General features: G+C 43.3%; 2 protein-coding genes across 5 annotated transcripts in view; one reads left to right on the top strand and one right to left on the bottom strand.

The window, feature by feature from the left end:
* Positions 1 to 1,163: 1,163 nt before the first annotated feature.
* METTL21A (methyltransferase 21A, HSPA lysine) lies at positions 1,164 to 9,323 on the bottom strand. 4 transcript variants are annotated; one of them, XM_088670241.1, is made up of 5 exons: positions 8,225 to 9,323; positions 7,862 to 7,952; positions 5,204 to 5,352; positions 3,619 to 3,730; positions 1,164 to 2,706 (listed from the first exon to the last, which is right to left on the bottom strand). In XM_088670241.1, the coding sequence occupies exons 1-5, from the start codon at positions 8,300 to 8,302 to the stop codon at positions 2,309 to 2,311; spliced, it is 828 nt and encodes a 275-aa protein (XP_088526367.1). In that variant the 5' UTR covers positions 8,303 to 9,323; the 3' UTR covers positions 1,164 to 2,308. The 4 variants fall into 4 exon arrangements, with proteins under 4 accessions (XP_088526367.1, XP_060138142.1, XP_088526439.1 ...); XM_060282159.2 differs by lacking the exon at positions 8,225 to 9,323 and adding an exon at positions 7,375 to 7,476 and having other exon boundaries at positions 7,862 to 7,917; XM_088670313.1 differs by lacking the exon at positions 8,225 to 9,323 and having other exon boundaries at positions 7,777 to 7,917.
* Positions 9,324 to 10,032: 709 nt separating this feature from the next.
* CCNYL1 (cyclin Y like 1) overlaps positions 10,033 to 27,118 on the top strand; it is a 32,633-nt gene continuing 15,547 nt past the window's right edge. Inside the window, exons 1-4 of the mRNA XM_035138216.3 lie at positions 10,033 to 10,581; positions 24,010 to 24,084; positions 24,917 to 24,951; positions 26,525 to 26,625. Coding sequence (XP_034994107.1) covers positions 10,335 to 10,581; positions 24,010 to 24,084; positions 24,917 to 24,951; positions 26,525 to 26,625 — 458 coding nt within the window. The 5' untranslated portion in view covers positions 10,033 to 10,334. The remainder of the gene's footprint in view (positions 10,582 to 24,009; positions 24,085 to 24,916; positions 24,952 to 26,524; positions 26,626 to 27,118) is intronic.

The following is a 27,118-nucleotide window of genomic DNA, read 5'->3' as shown; positions in this document are numbered from 1 at the left end:
ATTTACTTAGGCTGGAAAAGCTGGAGACTGAATTTGTGAACTGATTCAGTTCCAAATCCCACAAAGAGCTCTTTCAAAAAAACCAGTTAAACAGCTGTTTTTATTGCTGTTAGGTAGTGCCTGAACCATAGGCATGGTGCAGCTTAAAAATGATTGTGTCGATCTTTAAAGATCTGTTCACCCTTGTTACATTTGCACAGTTGATTTCAAGATGTGCTTTCCACTCTTTAGGAAGTTTTGGGAGTCCAAAAGCATCCTGTTATATGCAGGACGGGAGGTGTTTTGTGTTCAGCTAGGGACACTTTCGTGCTTCTTGGATGGGTTTGGTCCAAATGTTCTCTTCTGCTGCACGTGGAAGCATGAGGACTTCTGCAGAACCTCCCAATTAGAGAATTGCTCTTCTGCTCCCACTGCACATGCAGCTCTTTTCAGTTTGCTCACAGTACTTGGGATCCACTCCAAGGGAACACAACGCAATTGGGCAACATGTTCATATGAAAATTCTGGATTTCTGGTTAGAAGTTGCACTCTGATGATGGGGGTGGAACTTGGCAACTCATTCTGCAGGCATGTTTAAGTGGAGGAGTACAGATTCAGAAGTCGGTGAGATTACCGATGCCTGGCTGCATCCTTCTGTTGAAAAACTATAATCAAACATGGGACATTTCTTTGCAAAACATCAAATGTTTTTATTGACTTTCTGCTTTTTTCTGTGGAATCATTTACAACTATCAAGTATTACTATCTCTATCAGGCAGTAACAACTTATTTGTAAGAACCTCTTCCACATGAGAGTAAGAATACTGGAACTTTGCACCAGAATTTTACAAGTCAATAAGCAGATCATGCACTTTATTAATCAGATCACTTTCCAATTGCGATGATTGACAATTGACGGCACTCTACTTTCTGCTCTCTTCATCACATGTTGTTTGGATAAGAAATGGATTCATCTTTTTTTGATAATTTCAGGAGTAAATCTAATCTCATAAAAAGCTTTTGAGGGAAGGATCTATTTTTGAATTGCAACAGAAAGCATTGCAACTTTAAATTAGACCTTAACTAATTCCAAATTCTGAGACAAACTTTTAACACACACTTACATGCCGTGTGTGTGTGTGTGTGTGTGTGTGTGTGTGAATCTTATTGTGGACACAGATAAATTTACTGGGAACAGAACTTTATTTGGATATAGACACCCATAGACTTTCTGGACATTAAAAAAAACTATTCAAAGAAGATCTTACTGTATACATACATGATGACCTTGAAATTATGTTTGAAAAAGGCTTCAGTTATTAGTTGACTTCTGGCTTACTTATGATATCACGGTTTTTACTGTAATTGGACTTGCATACTGAACTGGACCTGGGGGTGGTTCTGATACATTGGCAGATTTGAATTAGCAGAGGGGAAACTTTATTAAATATAGATTAGTGATTTACTTAACTAATGTTTTACAAATTTACTTTTTGGTAAAAAAAATAGGGATCCACTTAAAAGAATTAATGCAGATTTATATCACCTTTAGACTTGATAAATAAAATTACTGGACAGCTTGAATGTGCACTGATGAATTACGGTATAAATTACAAACTTGATTATAGAAAAACAATAATGAAACATATTTGTGAACATATTACAGAAGGAATTTCTAAGGAACTAGGCAACTCTAAATAATAATGAATGAATGAATCGTGTTAGACTAATTAGACTCATGCGAAATATCTAGAAGAATTTAAACATTCTATTAGTAATGCAAATCAATAACTCCCCTTATGTTTTGGTATATTATTTCTCTTTTGCATGATTGGCCATTGTACCAATTAGCCTGATAGAAAATTGCTAACTGATTCAGTCTCTCCAAGTGCACAAACAGTAAAACTGGTTTGTTTTTACATAATATAGCCAAATATTTCCTTGTGGTTATCACAGTCCCCGTCCCACCCAATGCACTGCATAATTTAGATTTGCTGTTCCATTTGTGGGGGGGGGGGTGTGCTTTGAAATGTAGTTCTGAGCAGCATAGCTTAACACCAGCGGGAAACAGAGGTAAAGTGCCACTATTATTAATCTAATTGGATTTTTCCATTGACTTGAAGCCAGCAGCCGGTCCTACATTTCCTCAATGGCAGGTTTGGCCCTTGCATACTAATAATTCATTGGTCCATTTATAATTTGGTTGGATTATCTGAGTTACCATGATCGGGATGGGGAAAAAAACAGGAGGAATGGCTGGGTGAAAGGCCTAAAGGTCCAGGTATGATTGCAAGTGGCGGGAACGACTATACAAGAGTTAACAAGCTAATCACAGATCTGCTTTCTGGGCTTTCCTCTGTGCTCTGAATATATGCACATCATTAGCAGGGTCATAGTGCACCTCATATACTGAAAACCGTTCGTTCAACATCTTCAGGAACTTGTGGTCTCGCTCATAACGGAGGCGGCACGATAGTAGGATCACCGTCTGTTCAGAACAGAGATGGTCCAGTGTTTCAAGAAGATCGGCAAATGTTTCTTCCAGGTAAACGATGTCTGCTCCCAAGATAAAGTCATATCCTCCTGCGGAGAAGCTCCCCAAGTCTCGGCCCCAAGTCAGTTCTTTTACTGCTGTCCTTGGCCGGACGTCAGCAGGTAAATTAGCTTGGACGTTTGACTCCAGTAGAGCCAAGGCTGCCTTCCTGTCTGTGATTGTGACTTGAGCACCTAACGTGCCAAAAAGCAGGAGAAGGAGAAATCAAATGAGCGAAGACAAATTGCCGGTGTCCAGCGCAACTTTCATAACGCAGGTTTATTTCCCCAAACAACAAAACCATTTCTCGGGTTGATTCCTATATAAACTCATGTTCGGAATTATTATTTTTAAATTGTCAGTACGGCCCAGTCGTGGCATTCAGCCAAGCTATCCAGACCAAAACATTGTTCTAATGCTCAATAAAAGAATATTATGCTACCATCTTTCAATCCCTGCATTGCTATGCTAATCCATTTGCAGCTAGTCTCTGTTAATAAGCTTGCAGTTCCATTTTGGGTCAGCTGAAGTTTCTAGATCATTTTCAAGGCCGCCCTACAAATGGCATGCAGCAGTAATTCAAGTGGTTCCAATTCAAGAGTTATCTTGGTTCAGGGGCATAGGAGGCGGGGTCAATAGGGGCACTCCGCCCCGGGCAGTGCGATCCCGAGGGCGCCATTGCAGCTGCTCCCCCACCCGCGCTGGGCGCCCCGCCACGCCCCTATGAGCGCTGTGCCACGCCCCCAGAACGTGCACCAGCCCCGCCCCTGCCTGCTCTCCGCCCCCAGTACCAGAGCATGAAGCTCCGCCACTGTCTTGGTTTAGAGTCATAAATGGCATATCAACTGGAGATGAGTTGGATCAGACTTGCATCCAGATATGTGTATATAGGATTGCAGTCTGAAAAGGCTAAATCTTGGGGTGGCTGCAAAATAAACATGTCTGGTATAGGATCCCCCAACACACAAACACTCCCCCAAAAAACAATAAGAAGGGATTTGTGCTCTGCAGTGAACAGCACCCAAGGAAAATAATATAACTCAGAATCACTGTCAGATGAACTTAATCGGCCACATCAGCCCCAGTTTCTTCAAAGAGAAGCTTACCAAGCAATGCAGCTACAATTCCCAGCAAGCCTGTTCCGGCTCCTAACTCAATCACCAAGCGTCCTTGTAGATCAATGCCTCCCATCTCCAAGAAAGTACACAAGACCACAGCCTGGGCAATCGAAAGGGGGGGGGAGAATCTAATTAAAAAGAATGCTTATTTAGGTTAATGCCAAATCACAGCATTGCTCTATGGGTGACATGACAAGCTTGCAAAAAAGTTGAGGGCAACAAACCACTGTGAAATGCAGGCAGACCAGAATATTATTATTCTTCAGACCTAAATACTCAGGGGCACTGGGGAGGTTAAAACTGGAAGTCTGGATGTCCCTGCCTAAAATGAGGATTTAACTGCAAATTATTAATTTCTAGTGAAGTTACTCTGCTCAGTGGATTGTGAGCTATTTAAAACTGTTCTTTTTGACAAATATACACTAAAGAGAATAATTTAGTCTCCTTGGTACCAGAGGGCTGTACTAATGATCTATTTGTTTGGCTACTCATAAATTTATCTTCTTCAGGTAGGAAAGTTAGCTGCCAAGTTAAAACTGATTTTTTGAAAGAAGGTAAACATCCAGTGAGATTTCATATCCCTGATCAGATCACACCTTGTTAAGAGATGATGAAAGAACTAATCTTTCTTTCGTGTACAATAAAATGAGGACAGCTTACAACAAGAGCATTTTTCCAGCACTCAACAGAAAGACGAGAAATATCAGGGTTTTATTTTTATTTTTTTAATGTGGCATCACCAACGGCTCATGTAGAAAGGCTATATCATCAGCACCCAAACAGATGGCAGTGTAATCCTATACATGTCTATTTAGAAACAGGTTCTGTTGAGTTCAACATGACTTACTCTCAGATAAGAGTGTCTATGACTACAGTGAAGTACAGTGGTACCTCGACTTACGAAGACGATCCGTTCCGTGGCTGTCTTCGTAAGTCGAAGTCTTTGGTTGTTGAAGCGCTGCTTGTGCACATGCGCCGACTGCGCGTGCTGCTTTGCACAGGGCACGCGCAAAGCAAAAGACTTCCGGGGTTGTCGACTTCGGAAATCGAAAGCTTCGGAAGTCGAAGCGTTCGGTTGTCGAGGTACCAATGTATACTGTCATCTGAAACTATGGCAAAAATTTAAGAACACAGTATACAGTGCAGGATAAGGTGTAAGGTGTTTCTTTAAACATTTACAGTATGACTTTCATCCTCCATGGTCTCTTTTGAAATGTGTGGCTTTGAAGATCAACAGTTCAGTGTGCAGAGAACATCCATATCAGGTTTTATCAGTTTCTCTGCTACCCAAATAATAGTTTAAGCAACACCACAACTACAGATAAGATTATTAGAACAACTAGATTAGACCATCGTTACCATAGCAGGACTACTATACAATAATTTGGAGGTAAACCCTAATAAATCCATTGTTAGTAAGCACACACAGGATCAGGCTACAAAAGGATTGAAGAAGTACTGATTTAGGAATTGGGGTGGGGTGGGGGACTATTAATGTCCACCTTTAAACAGCAAAGGATAATCTTTAAACAGCAATGTGTCAGAAAATGAAAAAGTGCAAAATTATACAAACCGCATCCCACACAACAGCTGCAACACCCAGCTGCTTCCAGTTCTGCTGGATCTCGATGGTGTGGTTGGCAAAACAGTATGTAGAGGAAGACTTGTGTAACTTCTGCATCCCCCAATCAGCCGTATAAGGAACCAAGGCCATCTTTTTGTCTATCAAACCAAATGGAAGTATAGCATTAGGGAAATAGTTTGTACAAAAGGCTCTTCATTCTTCTTCAAATTCAATTAGCAAAGGTTGACTCAAGTTTTGCCCGACTCCACAATTCACTTGTTCTGATTTTACACTCACTCCATGCCAAACGTTGGTAACTGAAACATAAAATATTCACACTGGGAATTTATCTCTCTGTTTTACTTCAGTTGTGGAAAGCAGACTACCAGTGCTTCCGGAAGATGCCAAGAATTCTTCTCTATAGGCAATCTCCTTACACTTGCTTGACGCTTAGCTAGCAGTCAGGACCATTCTCATTTTATCTTCATTTTCCCATGCATGTATAAACCAAATTAAATCAAAGAAAAATAAAAAGTATTCCACGACTTTGAATAATCAAAGGATTATTATTTACAAAACTGGATATACATGGATACAGTATTGCTGTCCCAAAAGAGCCGATCATTAAGTATTGGAAGCCTGCTTGAACGAGGGAATTTTGAAAGCCTGTCTGAACAACACATAGAGAGAGGGAGCCTGATTGATCTCATCAGGGAAGTCATGTCAAAGCTTTGGTGCCCCCACCATAGCTGTCAAGTTCTCCCTTTCTTTTAAGGGAAATTCCCTTATGCTGAATAGGCTTCCTCGCGAGAAAAGGGAAAACTTGACAGCTATGGCCACCACTAAAAAGGGCCCTGAAACCACGCTTTGAATTTCTATTAATGATGGGACATAGAAAAGACTCTGAGGCTGAGCTCAGGGCTTGATCAGTTTAATACGGGAGAAAGTTGGGTCAGCTGAGGCTCTGAACAGCTTAATAGCAACATTTTGAAATTCAGCCTTTTAAAAAAAGCAAAACGGTATAGATGGCGTTAAGATCAGCGTTATAAATTCTGGTGTTGCAGCCAGCTGAGTTGTGGACTAATTGCAATTGAATGAGCCATCATTAAAGGCAGACCTTCACGGAAAGAAGTTATACAACCTGGAAGACTGCATGAGTGATGACGCTCAGGTCCAATTTCCGTGAGAAAGGTTACAGCCAGCAAACTAACCTGTAAAAATGACTCTTGTCCAGCACTGCTACTGGATATCCAGGATCGCTACCCTAAGCTGCATAGGCTACCTGATCCTGCAACTCCATCCAGAACAGGGCTGTATACCTAATTCCTGGTTGACAGAATTCCCGACCAAAAGGACATCAGCTTCAAGCAATTATTTGCCACCAACCATTCCTGAACTAACACCGGGCACTAGTTTAGAGTTTCCATCACCTCACAGGGATGAGAAGAAAGAAAGAAAGGGAGAGTACTATGTCCTCAGCACACTCATTATCTCAGACAGCAGTTTCATGTATCTTGTGGACCACCCTGAGCTCTTGCGCTGAAGGGAGGGATATAACTCTTAATAAATAATTGCATGTGCATGTTAAAAAGCACGAGAGACAGGCTAGTATCCTTTGGCACCCCGCAAACTGAATCCTATACGGCAGGAAAGCAGTCCAATTATTCTTGTGCAATTTCACTTATGCGCATGGGGCCCCGGAATGTAACTCCCCCCATAAGTGGGGAGTCGCCTATATTTGCACACAACAATCCCGTGAGGTGGGTTGTCAAAAATTCAGTTTTCACAGATGCGGGGGCCCTGGAGGCAGGCAGTATGCCACCATACCTGGTTCTTTTACACATTGATGGGATGGAGACGGGCACATATTTTTTCCCCTTTCCCACTGGAGGTTGGATAGATAGATAGAATTGTAGAGTTCTAAGGGACCCTTAGGATCATCTAGTCCAACCCACCTGCAATGCAGGAATATGCAACTGTCCCATATGGGGATTGAACCTGCATTATCATCAGCACCACGCTCTAACCAACTGAGCTGTGTCTTGTGTGTGATCCAATGAAAACGGCTATTTGTGTATTTCTCTTATTAACCCGGAGAAACCTTAGCCTATTTAATGAAAGGGCTGGTGCTGTGCTATTTGCATTACAATTATTTGCACGGTTTTAATAGATCATCTTACATATAAGAGAGAGTTTTAATTCTATCCATGTTTCATTGTTTCTTGATTGCTTCTGCTCACCCACACGTTTTTAGCTGTTCTTATTTTTGCCTGTAAGCTGCCCTGCCAAGGAAACGGGCAGGGTTAATAAAAACAATAATAAAAACAATAGATTCTCTGTAGCTCATGCATCTTTTTTTGGCTTGGTGATTTAACTTTGCCATTAGAGGAAGGGTGTCTGTGCTTTGCTAACTGCATGTCTATTATTCTGAATAAAAATTGTATTATTTGGAATTCAAGAACAAAAACGTCTGGCTCGTTTTCCCTCAGAGGTTCATTTTCTATGCTCGACCTCCCCACCCTACCCTTGGTTTGTTATTAATTATAACTATTATTATTAATAACAATATAGTATTGGTTAACCTTCAGCTCAGGGGTACCTGGCCTCCCCCCTTCTTGTTGCTAGGAAACCCAACACTCCCCCCCCGCCTGACCCTCCTTTGCTCACGTGACGCGGGGTCTACGGAGACCTTCCACTCGTCCCGGGAACCAACTTTCGGCGGTGCGGGAACACCGGGCATGCGCACAGCACGGTCGGACTACAGGGATAGAAGGAAAAACATGTAGAGCTACACAATCAGCTTTAACTTCCGGTTACGATTTCTTTCATTTCTTTTTTCAAATGAGTTATAATTCTGTCCCTTCCTGCTCTACAATTCGTTGATTCTATAATTCTGCGTGGATTATTGGCGTGCAGGAAAAAACCGGAAGAGTTACACACAGAGCTTTTAACTGCCGGTTACAATGTCTTCTCTCCTTTTTTTTAAAAAAAATAGCAAAGGCGCCAATTATTAATATTTGCTGTACTTACTGGTTGCCTCTTTGCAGCTGGAGCAATCGCGCACTGATTTTTCTTTTTCTTTTTGATAATCGGTTTTGCAATTATCATAATAAAAACAGGGGGCGGGGCTTAAAGAACTGCATTGGCTGCGAAGTAGAAGCATGGGACGGGAGGTTCCCCAAAGCACCGTCTTCGGGTCTCGTGCCGTTTTTGAGCTCTGCAGTCTCTCTGTGCACAAGTAGCATAAGATGCCAGGCCGGGGGGGGGGCGTGTTCCTGTAGTTGCACTCAGGTTCAATATGGGGTGCCTAGGGCGTGTGAGACAAGGCACAGGGATGCCTGCCTCTAATTACAGCATTACTTGAATGTTCTTGGAGGTCAGATCCACACACGTGCCTCCCCCCCCCCCCGGCAATGTTTCCTCTACAAATGCCTCTTGGCGAATTGGAGGTGCTGTTGTTCTCCTCCCACCCCTATTCCCAATTTAGATCTTCATTCGCCTCTTCCTTCCCTGTGCTGGGGGGAGACATCATTTTGTGGTTTGCCTCAAGTACTCTCTCTGCACTAAATATTCTCCACCTTTCTCCTCAAAGCAGCAGTTCCCCCCTCCACAAGACTTAGATCTTCAAATATCCTAAGGGCTGCCTCATGGAGGATGCTGCAAGCTTGGTCCCCCCCCCCTGCTCCGGAGGGTAGCAGTCGAACCAATGGAAGTTACCAGAAAGGAGATTCTGACTAGACATCTATGATGGTAAGAACCGTTCGACAGTGGAGAGGTGGTGGACGACCTCCTTCCTTGGAGGTTTCGAAGCGGAGGTTGGATGGCCATCTGTCATGGATGCTGCAGCTGAGATTCCTGCATTGTAGGGCATTGGACTAGATGACCCTTGGGGTCCCTTCCAACTCTACAATATGATTCATGTTTCATGCCTATAAGTCATGCCCATCAGGGGCTCACTTTCTCAAAGGTCAATGGGATTCCTCCCTTTAGTGAGTTCTGGTTGGTGTTGATGCTTATGAAGAACCAGCGATCGTCGCCTGGGAAATTTCGCATTCCACAGGCGAGTAATTAAAGAGCAAATAATCCTGAGCCAGACAACACGGGCTGCGATCACGAACCCTACCCGCCTCCTCCTCCGACGGGCGAGGACTGAAGCCAAAGTTGCAAGCGAAGTAATGTGAGGAGCTGGGAGGGCGGGGTTTAGGCATCGGGGCGGGGCTATGCCGAAAAACAACAAGGAACCGGACAAGATCACAGAGACAGAAACATGCAGAGCAGTGTAACTCTCACCTGATTTCTGAGTCTAAATAGTTTAGACTAGCTTTCCCGCTTGATACGAAACTGGAAGAGGGTTCTCAGCACATGGAGCTGTCTCCCTGAGCACGGGAAGAACCGTAGGTAGGTGGTTGGATCTCGTGTGTGTGTTTGAGTCGACGACACAGCGATTCATCTAAAGCAGCATTTTATTTGGCTGGAACAGGACTGACAGACTGCTGAGCCAGCCTGCTTTTTATAACAATGGATCAATGAATTGGATCATTGTTAAAACCGTGTTTATGGAAGACAATCTTACTCGGGTACGAGTGATCGCCAAAGAAGAAAGAAGCATATATTTATGCGCGCCCGCACATATCCGTTTCTCGACCACGCCCCCATCACGTGGCTTCGGGTGGCGCCCACGTTCCTGCCGCCCGGTCCCTCGTCCGTCCGTCCGCCCCCCCCCCCCCCAGTTTAGCCTTCAGATGATATGTCGCTGGCGCGCGGGAGGGGCAAAGTGGTGGTGGGGTTTGTCACGTGGGAGCGGAGGGCGCGGCCGGCGATTGGCTGACGCGTGCGCAAGGGCGCCGCTGCCGCCGCTACCTCCGCCGCCGCGGGGACCGTTGGGAAAGCGGCTTCTGCCCGGGTCTTCCGGCTGCGGCTGCTGAGGGGGGGGCGGGAGCGGCTTGTTCGCGAGCGGGGCTGGGCAAAGGCGCAGGGCGGCGAGGCGGCAACAGAAGCGGCGGCGGCGGCGCCGGCGTGACAATGAGGCGACGCTGCTGCTGTTGCTGCTGCTGCCGTCGCCGAGGCCTTCTATAGCCGGGCTCGGGCCCAGCCCAAGCGGCGGCGGCGGCTTCTCCTGCTGCTGCTCTCCCACTCCGCCATGGGGAACACCGTCACCTGCTGCGTCTCTCCCGGCGCCAGCCCCAAGCTCGGCCGGGTCCGTGGGTCGACGCTGAGGGCGGGGTCCGCCGGAGGGGGCGGTGGCGGCGGGAGCGGGGCGGTGGCCGTGGGGCTCGAGCGGAGGGCGGGCGCCTACCGGGAGGTCACTGAGGCCGAGTCGGGGGACTCGGATCCCGGAGGGGGCGGCCCCCACCTGCAGCACATCAGCGACCGCGAGTTCCCGGATGGTGAGTGAGGGAGAGTGGCGGGGGGGGGAGGCGAGGACCCCCGGGGGGGCTCAGGAAGTTTGGGGGGCGTGAAAGTGAAGCCTCTTTCGTTCCGTGGCTTCTCCGTGTTATCCCCGAAGCCTTCAAAATGACCGTTACTCGGACAAGGGCTATTTTCAGATCCCCGCTGGGTGAGATCCCTACAGCCTTTCTCAAACTCCGGTCCCCAGATGTGTTGGGGCTACAATTCCCATCAGCCCTGACCGCTGGTTCTGGTAGTTAAGGTGGTGGGAGTTGTAGTCCCAGTAACATCTGGGGACCCGAGTTTGAGAAAGGATGGCTCACAAAATCTAAGTTGGAAGGGACCTCAGGGTCAATCTAATCACCAGCCTTCTGGTTAGTAGCCAGATTAACCCATCATGCAAGGAAGAGGGCACAAATGTGTCATGTGCCTGGGATAGCATATTTCTTGCGCCCAGTGTTTAAAATTAGTGAAGCACATTTTGCACCTGACTCTTGGTCACTTGCGACCAAGTGAAGGTGCCAGGGAATCATTGGATCTGGACCGTTTTCACACATTAAAATCACATCCTGTAGAATACTAACCGTTATATTTTATCTACACAATCAGAATGAATATCACAAACCAAAATTGCTTTTTCTGTGCAGCCTGAGTAGCAGCAGTGAACAATGTTGTAGTTAATTGTTGTAGCTTGTCTTCAGTTACCCCACCCCACTGCCCTGCTCACAGTTGTGAAGAATATTCCTACATTATGAATTGTCTGTGTCACCATTAAGAAAAAGAGGTAGGAATAGACCAATATATATGTTGTCTGTCCCTGGATAAAGTGACTTTTCTTCTTTAAGTTCTCAAAGTTCTTAGCCTAGCTCAAGGTTGTCCTCTGAACTAGTGAGATGTTTAACTGATAATCACAGCCTGTCCATCTTTTGAAAAATAAGGCTTTAGACCCATCTTGCTCCAAAATGGCAACTAGACACTTCGTTTTGGCAACTGCAACCTTGGATTAAGGAGCCATTTGACACATAGTTTATACAGTGAGGGGGAAAATGCTAAATTTGCCTGTTTGCCCTCTGACAAAAAAAAGACCAGTCCATAATTTTAATGGTAGGTTTATTGTAGCTGTGAGGCTGGTCGTGGACTGGTCATTTCTTTGTCAGAGAGCAAACGGGCAAATTTAGCAGGGGATCAAATACTTTCCCCCCTCACTGTACATATGAGTTTCTGACACTGGTCACAAAGGGTTAACAGCACAATGTTTATTTGAGTAGCAATGACAGCAAATTCACAGTGAACTGAAATCTGGAGTGAATGTACCTGTAATTAGAACTAGTAATCTCCCAAACCTACGGTATTCCTAACTGGCTAATCTCTCTCCTTTCCTGTCAACTGACCAAAGTTCCCACTGCCACCAAGTTATCATCCTATGACCTTTTCAGCCTCCCCATCCCCTTTTAACATTATACTCCCAATGGATTTCCTTCTCCTACCCTCAAAACGCAAACACAAAACATCGTTCATTACACAAGTTTTGGACTATGCTGCCCTTGCTAGTCCCTGGCCTGCCTCCTGGACTGGCAGTGATCAGCACAGAAACTGATGCAGTCTGTGTGTGATTTATGGGTCTGTTCGGCATTCAGATAAATCTGTGTCTGGAAACAAGATTAAACAGTATGTCAGAAGAGTAATAATGTGATGAACATTTCTTTAGCTTGTAGTGTATCACTGTGAATGTTTCTGCCTGTACTTGGAACCTTAGAGGTGGGGAAGATTAAAGAGAAATTATTTATGTTTATTACTTTCCAATTCGTCCATTAACCAGAATGGCTAACTTTTCATCAGGCTTGTAATCCAGTCATCCCATATGCTCTTGTCCAGATTGAGACAGCAACTCCAGGTCTTCATTTTGCTTTTAATAATCATCAGTATGAACTAGGACCATGGTGCGCCATCAAGCACCTATCAAATGATGGCAGTGCGCTGCTAATGGGTTAAACTGATATATGAAAGTCATTTCCTAACATTCTGTTCCACTTAAAGTGCCACCAAGGGATGACTCCAGGTTCAAGGTGTACAGATAGGAGCACACTGTGCCTACTTGTAGACTTGGAGTCTAAATGCAAAGCTGAGAAGGAGTAGCTTAATTCCAAGTGAAAAGTGGGAATGCAAAACAGCTCAGAAGTGGAGTACTTCACTGCTGAATTTAATAGGAAAGTAGTCGTTGCTACTTGGGGGGAAATGGGTGTGGATAACCCTTCTGGAAATGGGTGTGGATAACCCTTCTGTTTCCCTTATAAGATAAGTAGTTACTGAGGCTGAACAATGGAAAAGATTGATAATAAAAGTGCCTGCAGAAGAAGAGATGACCTGGTGGGTTGGTCTTGAAGACATTGTTCCTGTTGTGTTTTCTTCTGGTAAAGGTAAAGGGACCCCTGACCATTAGGTCCAGTCACGGACGACTTGGGGGTTGCGGCGCTCATCTTGTTTTACTGGCCGAGGGAGCCGGCGTACAGCTTCCAGGTCATGTGGCCAGCATGACTAAGCTGCTTCTGGCGAACCAGAGCAGCACACGGAAACGCGGTTTACCTTCCCGCCGGAGCGGTACTTATTTATCTACTTGCACTTTGACGTGTTTTTGAACTGCTAGGTTGGCAGGAGCAGAGACCGAGCAACGGGAGCTCACCCCGTCGCAGGGATTCAAACCGCCGACTTTCTGATCGGCAAGCCCTAGGCTCAGTGGTTTAACCCACAGCGCCACCCGCGTCCCTGGTAGCAGTTCAAAATTACAGGAGTGCCACCCCCACTTATTTATTTTTAAAAATTAATTATGTTTGTTTACTTCATTAATACCCTTGTGGGTTTGTGTAGGGTCATTTGCCTTCTCCCCTATAATTCCAGAACTGGTAGTAGATAGCTGTGTTGTGAAAACTTTTCTTGCTGTCTTTCTTAGTACTGTATCAGCCATTGTTTTTCATCATCTTCATGGAGATTATTTGCTGTGTCTGATCGGTTGAAACAGTACCTTTTCCAATACTGGGGCTGTTTACAAAAGCTGAATGGCAACAGCTCTCATTGCACACAGGCTGCATAGTGTTGCTGCTTGTCTTTCAAAGTCCAGTATATGGTCATCTGTTTTCCTTTCTCCCAAAAGCTATCTTATAGAGAGAACTGCAATCCAGCCTTGAAGTTATTGTTCACTCTTCTCTCATGGTCTTCTAGTAAGTGTTGCATTGAGAGCAGTTGGATAATTTTTATATACAGTATACAGCCATATAGTATAACTTGGCTCCAGATGAGCAGCAGCTCTCCATTAATAATGGGAACAAGCGCAACACTTTTCCAGAGTGATCTGACCATTTTGTGGAGTTATATATACACTTCCACTTCTTGGCATATAATCGGTGTGTGTGTGTGTTAGACTTTAACATTTGTGTATATTTTACTAATCTGGCAAAGCATCTTTGGACTAGATTGAAGTAGTTCGTACTCCAGTATGAAAGAAGGGATTCAGATCTCAACTAGAGGATCTGGGCAACTCTTGGGGAAATCTAACCCTTCTCCCCTACTTCCCTGGCAATTCCTTTGAACGTGACTTGTTTACTTTAACAAGAAACTGCCTTTGTATTAAGGATTGGAAGTGCAGTTGTGATGGCATCTTCCTATAATGATGTTTGGAAACAAAAAATATGCAATGTAAGCAAATACATTCCATCTTAAATTTGTATAATGCATACCAATCCCAGAACTTATTTCTTGTTGGGGACACTTGATACCTTTTTAAAACGGAGACATGCTGCTTCTAATAACCAATATGTAGTTATGAATTGTGATACAAAAGTTGTGTTCAGAGTGCAAGTGTTAAGACAAGTATGAGTGTCTTAACCAGTGGATTTCCTGTGTGTTTATTGGAAGGAAGGAAATGGGTGGTGGAACAATGGAATTCTGGAAGCTAACTTAAAAATGACATAATATAGCTGGACAATGGCAAGCTATATCCAGACCAACAGGAAGTTAAGTTACAGTAGTAAAGTCAGATATAAGCAACCCACTCCCACCCAGCTCTTGTTCCATGCAGGTTTCCTGGGGGAGAGAAACTAAGTTATGTTTGCTTCCTGAAACAAAGGAATAATACTAAAATTAGTTGTACCTATCAAAGAGTACTTTGACACAGGAAAATATTTATCACGCTTGGCAAATCCACACCATTATCAACTCCCGCCTGGAAACCAATGTCCCCACTGTGGAAGGACATGTGGATCCAGAATTGGCCTCCACAGTCACTTACGGACCCATTGTTAAAATCGTGTTTATAGAAGACAATCTTACTCGGCTACGAGTGATTGCCAAAGAAGAATTTATCAGTCTTACTCAGTTATAGCTGCTTTCTGATTATGCACATCAGTACTGTAACCAACCTCTTCTCATGTGTGTGGTGCAGTTTGGCAGTATTTTTTCTAATGCTCAATTTGAAATACAGTACTGTATACCTCTACATCTGCAATAAAATAAGCTCGCAGCATTGGATGAATAGTGTCAGAATGCTTAACGGTATTTTTCTTGCAAGCAACCAGACAGGATGTAGGCAGCAAGGAACCATGGTGTATCTTCCAGGCTTCTCAACAACAGGAAGTATCCATGGGAGATTGCTGAAGATAAAAAGCAATATTTTATTCCCCCCTTGAACTAGCAGTGTGAACAGGACACAGTAGGTGTACTTTGCTATTGAAGTTAATGTGGAAGTAAGATATTACTCATTGAGAAGACAGAAATGCATCCACCAAGAGAAGTTTGAAGTTATGCTCTTCAAATCTCTCTCGTTATTTGTGAACAATCTTATTGGTTAATCTTCTTGATTGACTGGTTGGAAATACAGTCATACCTCCGTTTAGACCACAATTGGTTCCGCTGAGCCGGTCGCTCCCCGAGTTCGTCACTCCCCGAGGCACGCTTCTGCGCGCTGCCCAGATCGCTTATGCGCATCCGAGCGCCGCAGAACCTGGATGTAAACACTTCCGGGTCCGCGGAGGTTGGAAACCAAAGCGGTCGCAAACAGATAAATGTGGCCAAATTCTTCAAATGATGGCTGTGTGGTTGCCTTGCTGTATGACATAGCTGCCAAGTTTTCCCTTTTCTCGCGAGGAAGCCTATTCAGCATAAGGGAATTTTCCTTTACAAAAGGGAGAACTTGGCAGCTATGCTGTATGAGTTTTTTGACTGTCATAATGGCACAAACAATAATTTCTTCGTTCTGTTTCAGAAAAAGTGCAGTGGGGGCTTCAGTAAATTTTTATTGATAATATTTTAGTTTTGCCTCTGTTTTCCAAGGTGCTTGAGGCAATGAACAACACTTAGGTCAATTTAGATTCACACTAAATAATAACATTAAAAACCAATAATCAGGAGAATCGTAATATGCAGTTAGCAACATAAAGTTCCATAAATGCCTGGATAGTAAAAATTACAGGCTCAGAAACTTCTAAATGCAGTAATAATAGCAGCAGAGAAAAGCAGGAGCAATAAAAAGTAGCAATAAAAACAGTGGGAGTAGATAAAATTAAACTACAATATTGTTAGAAAAGGGAAAGCGCTCCTTGTTAAAATTTGCAAGTGTACAACTCTGCAAAACAGTATTAGAGTGAAGAAAGGGGAAGCAAACCTAACACTCCACAGTTACCTTCAAAGTATTCAGAAGGGTTAATGCTTAGTGCTGAGCAGCTTTTTCTTTTGGAGTAGCTATGGCAAGTCTAGGAGTGAAACATGCTACAGCTTGCTTTTGCAACAGAGCACACATGAGCAAACACCAGGCCTTTCTCACAAGGCACCTCTCAGAGGAAAGGATCTGCAATACTATCAGTTCCAGCTCGAAAATATAAAATTACATGTGGGCTTTAGGCCCAGTTTTGGAAGGGTTGCCCTGTGGGATGATCTGTATGGTAATAGTAAGGACCAAGAGGAATATAACACTGTTGATTCCTTTGGACCTCTAGGCAGCTTTCAGCATTGGCATCCTTCTGGTTAGACTGTTCTGAGTCGGAATAATTGCATTGCGGTGGCTACACTCCTACTTGGATGGTTGAGGTCCTGGTGGCATTGAGGGGGTTATTGCTCTGCTCCTTGGCAAGTATGTTATGGGGTCCCACGGGGCTCTTATATTATCATCTCCCAAACTGTTTAATATCCACATGAAATTGCTTAGAGAAGTCATCCACAAATTTAACACTGGTGTCTTCAGTAGACACAGATGACACCCAGCTCTATCTCTCCTTTTCAACTTAGTCATCAGTGACTAGGTACAGTAATGCCCCAATCCAGATAAGATTATGGTTTTGTTAGGTGGTGGTTCACCTGCCTCCACCGTAAGGATCAGATTCACAGTACACCATAGGTCTGGTGTTATCACTGTCGATGCAAGTAGCCTCAGTGGCATGAAGTGCCCTTCATCAGCTTTGGTTGATATATCAACTGTAGCCCTCTAGACTACCTATGTTCTTTCTTATAACCTTCTGCTTGGAGTAATGTGATACACCAGTGTTAGAAACTGAGATATGAAAGCTAAGAGCTAAATGGTACCTTAAACCTAGGTTATGGGTGCAACAACGGAATGTCTAGGCATGATTTTTTAATACCAAGAATACAAAGCTGAAAATGAATGAACTGCAGCTAAAATATTACGTTCATTTTTCACACATGGTCTAGTCCTTCCCCTGCCCACCTGCATACTATTCTGAAGGGGGTCTCTTCTCCAGTCTTCAGAGACTATCTGGAAGTGGGGAGGCAGAGGAAGGTCCTCTTTTCTTCCACTCTGCAGTTTTAAACTGAAGTTTTAAGCACAGTACTGCACCCAGAGCTCAGAATCTGTTCACGCTAATTAAATTCTCTGTCGCAAATTGCACCTAGAACAATGGGAGTTTCGAACACTGTGTTATACACAAGGCTGCCTCTGAAAAAGATCTGGAAACAACATCAAACAGCTGGAAACAACCCAATCCTAAACAAGGCAGCAAGGGTATTGGGGACCTGGCAATCTGATCATATTACTGTGGTGGTTTCCCACCTGCACTGGCTGCTATCCTTCTCTGAGTTCCGCTGCTTCATGGGGTTTGTCAGATGGCTACTGGAGAGAGAATATCTAGTCTTGATAGGCACAAAATCACCTATCAAGACTAGGGAATGTATGACATATGACTTATGTGTGTTTGGCGAAACTGTGTGGCAATACACTGCGGGACAAAGGCATGCAATTCTTTCCATCCTTCTCAGCCCGGACACTTCAAGTACAGTACTTGGGATGCATAATGTTATTTTTAATGTGGCTATTGTAAAGTGATTCCCCCGCCCCCTGGTGACAGCAGGTGGGACCCTAGGTATGCCTCTTGCCCTCCTCAGAGAGACCTGCCTGTGTAAGTGCACAAGTCATCCTTTTGATGCCAGGGTTTATATTTTCCTTTACATTTTTATACAAAATTCATTAGATCTTTTATTGTGTTTTAATGTTAGTTTTACGGCTTGCTGCTGGTGGTTTATCACTTCTTTTACTGTGATTATTTGTCTTTGTCTTGTTGCTTGTTTTTAATTAATATTTGGGCAGAGGCTATTATTTAAAGAAGCTGATCTTCCTACAATCCTACACACATTAAAGTAAATCCTACTGAAGCCAGTGAGACTTGCTGATGAAATATGCATAAAATCCAACGGTAAGAGACCTAAGGAAAGACAGACGAAACGGAAATGACAGGGAATACAAGACACTTTCCTTCTTCATGAGAATAATGGCCAACTAAACTTACAATATACAGGCATAGCTCACTTTATTGCACGTTGCAGATATTGTTACCTTAGGACACGGGTGCAGCTGCAGGCAGCCTTACCATTTCCAGGGGCAGCAAGCCCCCTACCACCACTGTCCCTCTTCTGGCTATGAGAGTGGAGCCGGCTTAGGCTGGAGCTGGGTTTTTGCCCTCCCACCCATGCAGCCAAGGTGGCCTGGCTTAATAGACTACTACAGTATAGTGTAAACATATAACTTTTATATGTATTGGGAAACAAACAAAAAAAGGGTATGACTCATTTTATTGTGATACTTTCTTTATTATGGTAGTCTGCTACCAAACCGCCAATATCTCTGATGTACAGTATGCCTGTATTTAATCTCAGTTGGGTTGCCATTTCACTTTGCTGTCTTCCTGTAAGTCAGGCATCCCCAAACTGCGGCCCTCCAGATGTTTTTGGGCTACAACTCCCATGATCCCTAGCTAACAGGACCAGTGGTCGGGGAAGATGGGAATTGTAGTCCAAAGCAACTGGAGGGCCGAAGTTTGGGGATGCCTGCTGTAAGTCATGGGCCGCAAGCTAGTCCAAAGCAAAGGGCAGATAGTTTTGCATATTCTGTAAAAGTTAGTCTATAATATCTAATAGGAAAAGGAACTGGTCTTTTGAGTTGTATCAGAGTCATTTAAGACAGCATTTAAAGTCCACTACAACCAATTCTGAAAAATATGTCAGACAGTGTAGCAATCTAAATGTTTTTGGAAAGCGCAGCTGAGTTTTTTAATTCAGTGGACCTTTTTTCATTTGGTTTTGCTTTCTTCCTTGGGGCTAGGAAATAGGTGGCTGAACTTCTATAAAGGCTTTAAAATTTGGGAGCTATAACTCCAGAGGGTGGATGAAAATCATTGGCTTGCCTTAAATGTTGGTTACAGTAAGCGGCTCTTTTAACAAAACAATGGAAAAGGGCATGCACGTTTGGGTTAAGCATTATACATGTCATGATAGGCCATGTGTTGTTTTATGGCAAATCATGAATACATACGATTCTATAAACCAAACATTTTGGATGCTTCCTCAGTGAGATCGAAAGTAAATGGCTTTTGTTGTGTAACTTCTACCCCAGTTTCCAGAAAGTTAGGGTGCTTAGGACAGGATTATAAAATGGGCTTGAACTCATCCAGTGGCTTGATTTAAATCTGTGGCTTTAACCTGCTTAAGTAAAGATTAATTTAAATCAATTTCCCCATTGTCTAAAACATACTTCCCGAACAGCCATACCCACTACTTGGTTGCTATGGCAGTTAAAATACTTCTTCAATTAAATAAAGCCTTTTATACTACCTAGAAGCATAATCCGAAACCTTTGGTCATGCAGCATGCATTCTTTGTACAATCCACAATTGTATCTCTTTTAAAAACAAGGGAAGTGATTGTGAAGCTACTGGATTTTTGTCTGGCTGTGTTCACATGGCAGCATCACTCACCTGAAGACAAGAGCCACAGTCCAGTACAGAATTAAATGCATTACATCAGGGGTAGGCAACCTAAGGCCCAATCGCCTTCTAAATCCAGCCTGTGGATGGTCTGGGAATCAGCCTGTTTTTACATGAGTAAAAGGTGTCCTTTTATTTAAAATGCATCTCTGGGTTATTTCTGGGGCATAGGAATTTGTTCATTCCCCCTCCCCCAAAAATATACGGTAGTCTGGCCCACCACATGGTCTGAGGGACGGTGGACTGGACCACGGCTGAAAAAGGTTGCTGACCCCTGCATTAGATCGTGGCCTAGGTCTTCAGAATTTTCCAGAAGAATCTGGACCACTGTTCTTGCACATTAGATAGAAAGTGGATGTCTTTCTTTTTAGTTCATAGTTACAAATGTCAATCATTTCTTCAATAATAAATGTGTTCCATTGTATCATATTTATAAGGTGTCAGATTTTTTCCAGACAATATTCCCCCCCCCCACTGATTCTGTGTGAGTGTGCATCATAATTGGGCTTTAAGAACTGTAGAATTTAACATGCTTTATTACATTACAGATTTTATTTCAAATCAAGCTATCTTCAGAAGTGAAACAACATTATTAAAAATTACAAATCCATCTTAAAACAAAAATGCAGTGAAATAAATGGGTTTGGCACCCTATGACAAGCCTTTTAGAAGCTTTTTATTATAAAATGTCATAAGATTTGGCAGCAGCTTATGACAGCAGATGCTGCATTGGAACTAAGAAAAGTAATTCAGGAAAGTCGTTAAAAACTGACCAACTTTGAAATATTAGTATTTGTTATGTAGAAGCTTTATAATCTGAGCTGGTTCACATGGTGTATGCTAAGCTATGAAGTACAGGCAATACCTGATTCAGTCATGAAAGCCAGATAGCAACAACTGCTCAATCTGGCCTGCGGACGGTCCGGGAATCAGCGTTTTTTTACATAAGTAGAATGTGTGCTTTTATTTAAAATGTATCTCTGGGTTATTTGTGGGGCATAGGAATTTGTTCACCCCCCCCCAATATAGTCCGGCCCCCCACAAGGTCTGAGGGATGGTGGACCGGCCCGCAGCTGGAAAAGGTTGCTGACCCCTGTTATAGACCAGGCATCAGCAACCTCCGGGCCATGGAGGCCGTTTATCCGGCACATGAGCCGCTCGGTCACCAAGCCGCCCGCTTGGCAAGTCCCCGCGCCCCACCGCGCTAAATGGTGGCGCGGTGCAGAGACTCGCCAAGTGGTGCCGGAAATGGCATCTGCGCATGTGCAGATGCAAGAAACGGTGTCTGGGCATGCCCAGATGCTGGAAATCGCTTCTGCGCATGTCAGTTCAGAGACAGAAGAATAAAGAGTTGGAGCTTTTCCTGAAACATACCACTTCAGGTGGTACAGTTGCATATTCCAATGCTTCCCCTATCTCTACCATTCACTGAGGCCCAAATTAAACAAGATGCAGGACATAGGTTTAGCACTTACGTGTTCCCAATCACACCCAAGGCAGACACACAGCTTGTGTTCCAACACTATATGCAAATAGGCAAACACACATGCTGTGTGTGTGGAAACATGACAGGGTGTGTAGGGAATGTTCCAACTCTACAATACTAGGACAGAAATGTAACAATGTCATTCATGCATTTGCTATCCAACTTCCACTCAAAATTATGCAAGGACATTCTGCATTGCAGGGGGTGATTCCTGCATTGCAAGGGGTTGGCCTAGATGACCTTCGGGGTCCCTTCCAACTCTATGATTTATTATTATATCCATATTAGTATGTCAAAGAGAGAAACTGCTGTGCCTTAGAGAGGAAATTGTCTCATTGCAGCATAAACTTTCACTGTCAGCTGTCCAAAGGCATACCAGTATGTCTACAATTTAAATCCCTTGGAGCAGCTGTTCCTCCTTGGCAGAGACCTGGGCCTTGCTGCTGAAAATTCCCCTCTGGTAAACTGCAGTGTATTCTGTTAATCTGCAGCACATGTGGTTCCTTTGTATTTAAGTCCGTCTGGTGAAGTATAAGTGAATCCTGTGTCTATATAGCATAGGTCATTTTATGGCCAACTATCTTTGCAAGCGTGCCAAAAATCAAGACCCAAGTGCGAGAGTTGCTCTGGCACACACTATTAACACATAAAGCAGCTGCTACACATTTGTGGTATGTTTCTGCCTCTAGTGAACTGGGCTGGGAGAAAGGCAGCTAGGTAGGGTAGGAAAGGTACTTATATATATTATAAAGCTACAATAGTGTATTCATAATTTTTTAAAGTTAAAACTGAAAAAGTAATCCTGACCTGAGACGACCTCATAGCATCGAAAATGCCTTGTGGTTGGGTTCCCCCCAACTCAGTATCCTTTATATGAATTTCTTAACAGTTTCAGTACCGTATTTACAAGCTTTCTGGTGACTCATGTCTCTTAGAAGTAAATCCAACTTCAATGATCTAAGTGTAAAATATTTGTTTTAATGTATGTTTCCCATTCATACTTGGAAAGTGTTCTTAACCAACTTCTTGAAATTCTTGGGGACTGCCTGTAGATTTTTAAAGGTTTGGCATAATTAGAATCATAGAATCATAGAGTTGGAAGAGACCACAAGGGCCATCCAGTCCAACCCCCTGCCAAGCAGGAAACACCATCAAAGCATTCCTGACAGATGGCTGTCAAGCCTCTGCTTAAAGACCTCCAAAGAAGGAGACTCCACCACACTCCTTGGCAGCAAATTCCACTGCCGAACAGCTCTTACTGTCAGGAAGTTCTTCCTAATGTTTAGGTGGAATTTTCTTTCTTGTAGTTTGAATGAATTAAAGCTACTTTCTTTGTTTACTCAGAGAGGAAAACTAAACTACTGGTGAACAGCTGGATGCTTTAGGAAGCCTAAAGCTATACTAGGAAGCATAGTATTAGCTTGTCCACACTATGGACTTGAAATAGCCGATCTAGCATGGCAATATCGGTGTTAGAAACTCAGATACATAATCTAATCGCCAAATAGCACTTTAAACCTAGGTTGCAGTTGCCACAACAGAATGTTTAAGTGCTTTGGTTTTTTGTTTTTGTTTTTTTGCAATGGAATTTATTTAAAAAATTCAAGCTTCGAGGAAGATATTTCAGATCGTTCTCTAAGTGACATTTTGCTTTAACTAGTCACCAACCTGGCATTCAGAGATCTCCACATGGTGACTATTGGATCTGCACCAGTCACAAAATCCACCTGGCTAATTTCTAACACTGGGCAATATGTGTTATATACCGTATGTAATGAGGGCTGCTCATGCAGAAGAGCTGAGGCAGTGTTGATGGTCTAGCACATGATGTCACCATGGTATCACATGATTGACGGGTGGGTTGCCCCATCCATGTGTCAAAATCTAATGCTCTTTGCAGTAGTCTCTTCCCATCCCTTTTAAAGATTGCTACAGCAATCTTCAAAGGTGTGGGGGAGACTACCGCAAAGAATGCTTGCTTTAAGTCAGCACATGCTTTCCAGCAGTGTCTTGCCACCCCCTTTAAAGATTGCTCTGGTGCTCTTTAAAGTGGGGAGAGCTCTTTCAAAGAGTGCTGCAAAGCAAGTGCCTGCTTCTTCATCACAGTTTCTGTCAGAGCCTGTATCCAAAGCAGACATTGGTTCTAGCAGGGACTGCTCCACACAGCAATGAAAACTGCATGCTCCCCAAAATGTGTTGATCTTCTTCAAAGGTTGAAACAATTGGCATGGAGCAGACTTTCCAAGAACATCCTGTCCATTAGTTGATGTCACCGTGACATCAGCTGATGGGTGGGTGGTTTAGAGAAATGGCAGACACAGATTGGCCCATTGGCCAGAGTTCCCCACCCCTGATCTGTTCAGAGCAGGCTGATGACTCAGACTTTAAATCCAACTGAATGGGGTAAATACCAGTTCAGTATGCTCAACATTAGTGTGGTAGCACCCTGTTGATTATTATGAACTACTGTATGAAGCTTATTATTATTATTCTGAGATATGGTTCTTGTAGTGTTTAAATGTACTGTATAAAAATATACTATATAGATACTAATTATGTAACTGTTGGGAAGTATGGGATAGGTAGGATGTCTAGGAGTAAGTTCACTTTTCTTGGAATGTAGATGTGTTTCCCAAAATAAATTCAAACTTAGGAATAGCATCCCTTCTGTTTCTTTGTTTCAGATTTAGCATTGGAATCAAATCCATCTGACCATCCTAGAGCAAGCACAATTTTCTTGAGCAAATCCCAAACAGATGGTAAGCTATCTTTTGCTCTCTTAAAACGAAGGCGGGGAGGACATGATAGAGTGGATAGATTTTGATTGAGATATGCCTCTGTCTCCTTCCACTTCCGTCAAAATACTGACTCTACATCAACATTTTTAGCTGCTCTTCATAGCCATTTCCCAAGGCATTTAAAAATATGCTTTTAATTCGTTCTTTTGAAACCCTCACTACTCATTAGAATGAATAGGAATGATTGCATTTCTTATTTAGGAATTTGGCAGTAGGAGATGGTTGCCCTATGACCATTGCTTGAAAAAAAATCTACTTAGGTTTAACCTGGCAGAGTGTGTGCCTTGTAACTTGAAGCTCAGTAGCTTTAGATAACACAACTCGTTAACAGCATTTATTTTTGTAATCACATGTTCTTCGTGGTATAAAAATTCAGTGCAATTGGATTAGCTCAAACTTAGCAAGTAAATGTTTAAAGCAGTGCTCTCTAGTGATGAAATACCAAGAGTCTTGAATGCATTTTCCCCATAGGATGAACTGCTGCAGTAACTCCCTTGTCTTTGCAGAGCAGAAGGTTCTGTTGCTTTGAGTGGCACTAACTCTTTGTAAACCTTTCTTGTATTGGGAGTAAATGTTAGGTTTCCCAAAAAAAGCAGCATAAAGTTAAATTGACACACCCTGGAAGTGATAAACTGTGCTCAACTGAAAACTGAATTATTGTCGGATAAACCTTGGGTGGTATTCATTGGGTTTGAATATATACTCCTAGCAATTAAACAGATTGCATTCTAAAAGACAGAATGTATTTAGAAGTTGACGCATTCATTAATAAAAGTGTTCACTCCCTTTTCAGTGAGAGAGAAGAGGAAAAGTAACCACATCAACCATGTAAGTACATCTAGTAAATGAAGAAAGGTGTAAGCAAAAACCCAGCTAGTTTCATGCAGTGAGCTTAAGAGTTTCACTCCTTACTTCAAATGTTTAAACCATTCACTGCATTTTTAAGTTCCTGCATTGCAGGGGGTTGGACTAGATAACCTTTGGGAGAATTTCCAACTCTGCAATTCTATGATTCTTAAGTTTCCTTTTTCCATAGCACAGTAGAACACAATCCTAGCTGGTGTTGTTGACTGCACAATATCTTAGTTCAAGCACTCACATGATGTAATTGTTTCAAGTGCAAAAGCATATTTAATAAGTGAGCATGAAATTTGTCTCCCACATGGCTGATGCTGTGATGGAGAAGGAGCATTAATGTGTACTTCAGTGGGAGCTGCAGGAGAGGGTCACCTGTGACTAATGGGATTAGTGGTGATTAATCCATTCAGCATGTCACTTCCATATTTTTTTGCCTGCCAACACTTGATAGAACAAGCGCTCTGTGCTCCCGTTTCCCTTCTGTTTCAGAAACACTTTGCAGCAAAAGTAGAATGGGAGTAAACTCTTAAGCTCCGGTTGGGCAGAAGGTAGTTCATGTTTAATTTCCATTCAACAGCCTGTTAACTGACAGTTGCTGGAATTCCTGCAGAGTACAGGACTGGGTGGGCCTCAGTCTGAACATTGCATCTTCAGGAACAGTGGAATTATCTGAATTACATAAAGACAGATTAGTTATATGTTAAATGTTAAGATCCTGACGATGTGCTTTGTTTGTTTAAACAAGCCGCAGGGATTCTAGTACATTAACAACAAAATATTATGCAAAACAAAGCTCACCCCTGCCTTAGGATATCTGCTACCAACTTTCACATGCATTCCTAGAATTGTTTGGTGGGATGAGGAGCCTTTTGATGTTCATAGCTTATAACTGTCTAATTATAATATTGATGGCACATGGTTGTGTAATGTAATGTGCTCATACTCACTCTCCTAGGGTTGCCATATTCCCAAAAGTGAAAATCCAGACAGAGTTGTTGAGCTTTAGTTGTTGTTTTTTCCCTGATTCCGCAAAAATTTGCCCTGACACCCCTAAAATGCCTGGATGTATCCAGGAAAATCCGGGTGTATGGCAGCCCTATGCTCCTTTCCCAAAAACTAAACACAATTAATCATTGGCTTTAAGTGGGGGAACATTTGTAGTCTAAGTAACCCAGAATACCTTCCTTGAGCTTCAGCAGAGTCGTTTAGCTTCTCTATGACACACTGCTGGCACATGTTGTTTTCCTCAACTTTAAACATGTCACTTCTTGTGTATTCTCCCCTGCTCTTTACAATAGTATCCACAAGGGAGTCCAGACCTGGATAAGGACTTGAAATGGGCAGGTGGTGGGTGGGTGTGAGAGATTCTCTTCTATGCCATTTAAGATTTTTTTTCTAATGTATCTTTGCTTTCTTTAATAGCATTTTAATGCATAATTCTTAAATATGTAGGATTGGGTGTGGGTGCTTACTGTGAACCCAAAAATTGTTGTATTGGAAACCATTTTTAAGAATATTGCTGCTTTCCCCTCCCTCCTTACAGGTTTCCCCAGGGCAGCTTACAAAAAAGTATAGTTCATGTTCAACGATATTTATTGATGACAGCACAGTAAGCCAGCCTAATCTTAGGAGCACAATAAAATGGTAAGTACCACTGAGTCTTTGGGGAGAAGGTATACTGATGAACCGTGGAGAGATCAGAGGAGTTAGTATTCTGTTGAACTAGTTCTAGTGAAAGTGATTGATTCTTGTCAGAGGGACTCCCTACAGGGACCCTCCCCCAGTCATCCTGACCAGCACTTCGCCCAGTTACCGTGCAAGCAGCGGGTCAGGAGGAGGGAATGAGGAATGGAGCGGGATGGAGAGGGGTCTCCAAGACGTATCAGACCCAGCTGGCCAGAAGAGGAAGGACAGCGCAGCGAGGTGTCAGAGCCTCAGCAGCGCTCCAGCCAAAGGACGGGAGAAGGAACGCAGCCCCTTCCGGCGCCCACGTTGGGTCATGCACCCAGACGTAGGGCAAGGGGATGGTGTTTTGGGGTCCCCAGAGTATTATGCTGGCACAAAAACAGACAAGCACCGTTGCCGGGTTCTGAATCAGACTAGGCAGTAATGTTTTCTGATGTGTCTGCACTGTAAA

The sequence above is a fragment of the Zootoca vivipara genome, chromosome 1 (genome assembly GCF_965207765.1).
Source record: "Zootoca vivipara chromosome 1, rZooViv2.hap1.1, whole genome shotgun sequence".
Lineage (NCBI taxonomy): Eukaryota > Metazoa > Chordata > Lepidosauria > Squamata > Lacertidae > Zootoca > Zootoca vivipara.
Note: the sequence above shows the minus strand (reverse complement) of the source record. Positions and strands in the feature narration are given on the sequence as shown.